The sequence below is a fragment of the Belonocnema kinseyi genome, chromosome 7 (genome assembly GCF_010883055.1).
Source record: "Belonocnema kinseyi isolate 2016_QV_RU_SX_M_011 chromosome 7, B_treatae_v1, whole genome shotgun sequence".
NCBI lineage: Eukaryota > Metazoa > Arthropoda > Insecta > Hymenoptera > Cynipidae > Belonocnema > Belonocnema kinseyi.
The window spans coordinates 103,174,630-103,181,881 of record NC_046663.1 but is presented as its reverse complement, the minus strand read 5'-3'; the positions used below and the strand labels follow the sequence as shown (position 1 = coordinate 103,181,881).

Genomic DNA, 7,252 nt, shown 5'->3' with positions numbered 1-7,252 from the left:
AATTTAAATATTTTCAATTAAAAAGTCGTTTTTTTTTCATTCAAAAATTTATTTTTAAACTTAAAATTGAACTATTTTATTTATGTTTGCACTTTTTTTTTAGTTGACAATTCTATTATTTGGTTACAAATTCGTATATGAAGAAGTCTTGTTTCTTAGTAGATTATTTTTCTTGGTGAAAATTTCACATAAATATTTATATTCAACTTTATTATTAAAAACTAAACTATTTTCTTGATTTAAAAATGTACATTTTTATTGAACATTCATATTTCCGAGTAAAATATTGGACTATTTTGTATAAAACTCGTCATTAGTGTTCAAAATATTTTTGATTTTTCCATCTTGCTTTTTCCATCCGATGCATACTTTGTTTATAATAATTGCAGAAATATAACAAATGGCGTAATTGTTTAAAAAATTCTTTAAACAAAGCAACAAAAAATGCACATTGAGATATTTCCGAGAAGAATCCAGAGGTGTTTTTACTTTTTTGATGTGACTCTTAGTCTCTTTTTAATTAATTACACAACTTTGAAATCCATATCTACAGGCACGGAGCAACAAAGCGCTGAACAACAAATGCTCTGATTGTTTAAAAAATGGGTTTCCGAAAAAACAAAAAGGTTCACATCTAGATTTTTTCGAGAGGAATGCATTGGTGCACTTGGTTTTTCCATCCGATGCATACTTTGTTTATAACAATTGCAGAAATATAGCAAATGGCGTAATTGTTTAAAAAATTGTTTAAACAAAACAACAAAAAATGCACATCGAGACATTTCCGAGAAGAATCCAGGGATGTTTTTACTTTTTTAATGTGACTCTTAGTCTTTTTTAAATTAATTACACAACTTTGAAATCCTTATCTACGGGCATGGAGCAACAGAGCGCTGAACAACAAGGGCTCTAATTGTTTAAAAAATTGGTTCCGAAAAAACAAAAAAGTTCACATCTAGATTTTTTCGAGAGGAATGCATTGGTGCACTTGGTTTTTCCATCCGATGCATACATTGTTTATAACAATTGCAGAAATATAACAAATGGCGTAATTGTTTAAAAAAATTCTTTAAACAAAACAACAAAAAATGCACATCGAGATATTTCCGAGAAGAATCCAGATGTGTTTTTATTTTTTGATGTGACTCTTAGTTTTTTTTTAATTAATTACACAATTTTGAAATCCATATCTACGGGCACGGAGCAACAGAGCGCTGAACAACAAATGCTCTGATTGTTTAAAAAATGGGTTCACGAAAAAACAAAAAATGCACATCTAGATTTTTTCGAGAAGAATGCATTGGTGCACTTGGTTTTTTGATCCGATGCATTCTTTGTTTATAACAATTGCAGAAATATAACAAATGTCTTAATTGTTTAAAAAATTGTTTAAACAAAACAAGAAAAAATGCACATCGAGATATTTCCGAGAAGAATCCAGATGTGTTTTTACTTTTTTGATGCGACTCTTAGTTTTTTTAAAATTAATTACACAACTTTGAAATCCATATCTGTGGCAAACTTCAACGTCATAAAACTTTTTGAATTTTTGTCTAATCTAAAAATTTAACTGACATTGTTTATCAATATATTTGATATCTAGTGATTAATTTAAATGAAATTTTCTAATCTTTTAGAAAAATATTTATTTTTTATTTTTCTGAACATTTTCAAAATTTTCAAAAGTATATAACTTTTCTAATTTTCATCGAAATTAAAAATTTTGTGTGGATAATTTGCAATTCTTCTACCCACCTATAAGAAACTTTAACGAAAAATTTCAAATTAAAAAAAGAATTTGTTTTCAAATTTTGAAAATGCTGTAAATTTTTTTAATTTTGGTAGGAAATAGCTGCTTAATGAACTTAGTCTTCATTTTGGCAACCTTAAGAAGTGTATCAAAGGCTGACTTGATTGGACAAATCCTTCAAAAGTTAGCGTATGATTTTCGGATTCTGTGAGTGCCGAAACGTAAAGATCCGTTAAAAACCAGAGATCGAAAATTTGGACGATTACATTACATTCTCACGAATGAGAATGTAAAAATCGAACTCTTAAGTCCAAATATTTTTCCATTTGAATGGAATAATAAAAATAAAATAATAGTAAAAAATATATATAATAATATTTCTAAAAAGCATAAAAAAATATAAAAAAATAATAAAAAATAAAATAATTATAATTATTCGCTCGCAAGTTTAAGCGCGCCTAGGGCGCGCGACTGTTGGTTCTCGCGCTTCCCGCGCGATACTATATTTATATCGCGCTCTGCACTCGGTTTTTATATTACCCTCCACATTTGTGCACAGACCACAATGCGAAATTTTCTACATTGTATGTTAGAAACTATTATATCTGCTTATTCAGATATTGCAAAATAATGTTCACATTTTATTTTTTCTGATCCTAATAGGACCCTTCTCAAAGCACCTACGGCCTTGACGATTACATTCTCATTGCGATAATCGCGCTTCGCGCTCAACAGTTCGATTATACAGGCTCTAATTTTTTAAATTGTGGGCTAATCGAAAAATTCGGCTAGAATAGTTTAAAAATATATTTGGTATCTAGTGAAAATTTTGAATAAAATTTTTGGATCTATGAAAAAAAAATTTTTTTTAATTTTTTGCAAATATTCAGATTTTTGAAAAGTATATAACATACAGACAGATAGCCACCGACAAAATTGTATGATTTTCGGATTCTGTGCGTGCCGAAACGTAAAGATCCGTTAAAATCTATAAATTAAGGAATCAATAAATGAACTTTAAAAATTTAATTATTTTAAGCAATTTTCAGTTGGAAACATTGAAAATTGAAAAATTTTAAACTGAACACTTCGTAAATTAGAAGTTAAATTATTTTAATTTCAAATATTAAAAAAATTCTATAAAAGCTTTAGAGTTTTATTTTCAAATCTTTTGAAATCTAGAAGTTGTTTTAAATTGTTTCAAATTTAAAATTATTTCTGAAATTTTTTCAGAACTTCTAACTATTTTAATAAATGACAAATATTAAATGATAAATGTTTTTTGTCTGAGATTTTCAACTTTAAACACTTTTAATTTTTGATTGTTCAAGTCTTCAAGTCTGCATTTTGAAATTCTATCAATAAAAAATGTAAGCTGAAAAATAAAAATTGAACTTAGACAGATTTTTCGTCTAAATATTTGTAAAATTCGAGGTAAAAAGCTAATGTCCTGCGAAAATTTTTAAACTGACTGAAAATGACTGAAGCAGACGACACGATTAATCGCCAAGCCCCAAGGGCACTGCTCGCTTTTTTCATACACTCCTGCCTTGTTGTGAAGTTGTTCCTTGTCATCTATAACGGGGACTTTTATAGCGCGACTTCAGTGTATTAGGAAATAGCATTTCTCAACTAATGAAGCTTCAAAATTGCAAATAGAATAATTATAAAAATAATCCTCAGCTTGGTGACAAAGGATCCGGTCTAAGGTCGAATGGTTCAGTTCAAGATTACATTGAACTCCGCCGAGAATGTTTGTCAAGTGGATGTTTATTCGAGGACCCAGAGTTCCCTGCCAACGACTCTTCAATATATTTTTCGAAAAGACCTGACAGATACATAGAATGGAGGCGACCAGTGGTAGGAACAAATTATTAATTCCAACAAATAGTTTGAATGATAAACACATTAATTAGAATAGACAATCGACACATATTTAAGATGCAATCATTTATATTATTTTTGTTTTTAATTGTTAGGAAATAGCAGAAAACGCTCAATTCTTCGTAGAAGGATTTTCGAGATTCGATGTTCAGCAAGGAGAGCTGGGTGACTGTTGGCTCATTGCTGCTGTCGCAAATTTAGCTATGCATCCTCATTTATTCTACCAGGTTGTTCCAGAAGACCAGAGTTTTGAAGACAACTACGCTGGAATCTTTCACTTCAGGTATATTCAAAATCCTTAATAAGATCTTTTGTTTTCCATGAATAAAAATCTTATAGTGAAAACAACTTTACAGATTGAAGATGAATTCGCATTCATACATTATAAAACCTTTCCTTTTTCTCTCTCTCTAGATTTTGGCAATATGGAAGATGGGTGGACGTTGTAGTTGACGATAGATTACCAACTTATCAGGGGCAGCTTTTATTTCTTCAATCGCCAGAGCCCAATGAATTCTGGAGTGCCCTTCTCGAAAAAGCTTACGCGAAATTGCACGGTTCTTATGAATCTCTAAAAGGTGGTACCGCAGTCGAGGCCATGGAGGACTTCACAGGTGGCGTAACAGAATTGTATGAGATGGAACAAACTCCACCAAATTTGTTCGAAATACTATTGAAAGCCTACGAGAGGAATTCCATGGTAGGATGTTCAATCGAGGTAAAAGGGATTTCATGCTTTAATTTAATACTAATTTCAATTTAATACTATTAATTTGAATTGAATTGAGCATTAACAACAAATTTTAGCCTGATCCCAATGTCCTGGAAGCAAAAACGCCGCAAGGATTGATTAGAGGCCACGCTTACAGTATCACGAGAGTAAAGAATGTTCATATTGAAATGCCGAACAGGAGTGGCACCGTGCCTTTACTGAGAATCAGGAATCCTTGGGGAAACGAGGCTGAATGGAACGGTCCCTGGAGTGATGGGTACGCACATAATTAAATTTTGCAATGAATAATTCGTCCTTAAATGTGTCTACAATATTTTGTTTTGTAAGCCCGCAATATCTTTCTGTAGATCGCCAGAATGGAGGTTTATTCCTGATCACGAGAAGGAAGAATTAGGACTGAATTTTGATTCTGATGGCGAGTTTTGGATGTCTTTCCATGACTTCAAAAAGTATTTCACACAGCTAGAGATTTGTAACTTGAGTCCTGATTCTCTCAGTGAAGACGATCTCAGTCAGGGAAAGAAGAAGTGGGAAATGAGCGTCTTCGAAGGCGAATGGGTACGGGGAGTTACTGCTGGCGGCTGCAGAAATAACCTTGGTAATTATAACTTTACTGTAAAAAGAAGCTTTCATGATAGCTGCAAAACTTTATTTTCATAATTCCCTGACTTTTACCTAACCAACTTTACATATTCCCTAGCCATTAATACTTAACAGAATTTTAATCTTCTAACATTTTAAATGTAGAATCTTTTATAAATGGAATAAAACATCTTAAAATTCAAATACAATTTTTTTAACTTATGACAGTCATTTATTGTGTTTATTGTAGTAATTCCCTGACTGCTGCATTTTTTTTAAAAATCTTTCCCGTGATTTCAAGGTTTGCCTTGCCTTGCTGCCACGCGGCCTTTACCCTCTTGAATTTAATATTCTTTTAGCATCTTTAATTTTTTATTATAATTTATTTTACTTAAACACAGAAACTTTTTGGCACAATCCTCAATATCGGATCACCCTCGAGTCTCCTGATGAAGGAGACGATAAGTGCACAGTTATTATCGCGTTAATGCAAAAGAATAGGAGAGCACAGAGGAGAATGGGAGCCGATTGTCTCACAATTGGGTTCTCTGTTTATCACGTAAGCGACTTTAGATTTTAACATATAAGAAATAAGTTTCACCTTTTAAAGTTTAAGGAGGAACATGCAGTGAGTAAAATTCAAGTTTTTATAATGCCTTGAAGTATGTTAAACTTGTATTCATTCTGCGGCATTTTGCATAAAAAAATACTTATTTACCATCATGTGTAGAAAATGTAAGCTTACAAATAAGCATTGTGTCTCATGGACCTAGCCTAGCAGAATCATATAAATCGAAAATTTCGACTAAAATCTTAGACACTTATTCAGAAAACTTATGAAAGTGTAGAAGCGTCTTTCTAAAACTTATAAAAATTAATAATTTGAATATGCACCAACGATTGATATTTAATAATTAATTATGAAGTACTGTAATTCAACTTGTTAACGAAAATTGACGTGCAATTTGGCAGCGTTGCATGAGAACGCCAATTTAGTGGCAAACAAAATCATTGAATATTTTAAATACCAGCACGCGTACCAGCATGATCATACACAAAATGTAGCCAAATTGATACTAACTCCTGTTTAATGTAAAAACTGTGATTTTGTCGTATTATTTTGTGATAAAGAGCTAATTGTGGAAATTTTTGATTGCATAATTATAACTTTCTGGTAATCTAGAAGTGACCTGGGGAAGGAGCAGAAAAATTTTTTTTCATTTTTTTTTTTAAATTTTAAACCATTTTCCCAAGTTATAAAAATTAAAACTTTTATACCTGAAAAAATGTTTAATTTAAGTCTAGAATACTTGACTGAAAAATCAAAGCATTAAAATTATTAGAAGTATTAGAAAGAACTCTTGTAAATTAAAAGTATTTAAAATTAAAATAAAATGTTTTTTAATTCATTAATAATGTATCATACTTTTTTTAATTTGGAGTTTTTTTTAATAATTATTTTTGACATATTATTATTTATTCGTAAAAATGCACGCTTAGAAACGGACTGCGATTAAGCAACCAATTCATGAAAAGCCTTGCAGACCGGTCCTAAGTACCGTTACCCAATTTTTTGAAAGAGTTTTAAAAGATTAAAAAGGTATCCAGCGATTTAAAAGAATGACAATAGAGTTCAACAGATTTCAAGGGAATTCATAGAATTTCTAAGGATTTGAGTTTGCACAAAAATTAATGAAGGGATTTAATATTATTTTGAAGATTTCAAGGGCTTCTCAGAGATTGAATTAACATTTTTGGGATTTCAAAAGATTTCCTAAACATTATAAGGATTTTGATAGATTTCATATGATTTAAAAGGATCCAGGGTTTTTTTTTATTTATTTCACATGACTTTATTGAATGTTAAAGATTCCAAAGGATTTCCATAGGCTATTTTAAATTATTTTTAATTTCGATTAGTTGGTCATCATAGCGCGCTACGCGCTCGATCTTTCTGCATACACTTTATAAAACTAAGGGTGAAAGCATGGACAACAGTAATTTGGCAATTGTGCATTCTCTTTTGTTAAAGCTCCTTCGGCCTCAACGAACACATTTTCATCACGTATCTCGTGCTTCGCACTCGAGTTTATCCCTGAAATTTTTTATCATTCCCATAAATGTATCTTATTATAACTCATAACTTACATTTGTATTAAAACAGACGTACTTTCATTGTACTTTCCATAAACTAAATTTGCTGATTCGCGTGTCAGACACCGAAGCGAGCAGACGTGTTTGTTTACGTGCTCCGTCGGCAGTATACTCGTGCTGTGTTTGTGCTATTTCTTTCATCTCTATTA

General features: G+C 31.1%; 1 protein-coding gene across 1 annotated transcript in view; it reads left to right on the top strand.

Moving 5' to 3' along the window:
- LOC117176590 (calpain-B-like) overlaps positions 1–7,252 on the top strand; it is a 40,499-nt gene that overhangs the window by 18,983 nt on the left and 14,264 nt on the right. Inside the window, exons 2-7 of the mRNA XM_033366843.1 lie at positions 3,434–3,610; positions 3,730–3,917; positions 4,049–4,352; positions 4,442–4,623; positions 4,715–4,965; positions 5,351–5,512. Coding sequence (XP_033222734.1) covers positions 3,434–3,610; positions 3,730–3,917; positions 4,049–4,352; positions 4,442–4,623; positions 4,715–4,965; positions 5,351–5,512 — 1,264 coding nt within the window. The remainder of the gene's footprint in view (positions 1–3,433; positions 3,611–3,729; positions 3,918–4,048; positions 4,353–4,441; positions 4,624–4,714; positions 4,966–5,350; positions 5,513–7,252) is intronic.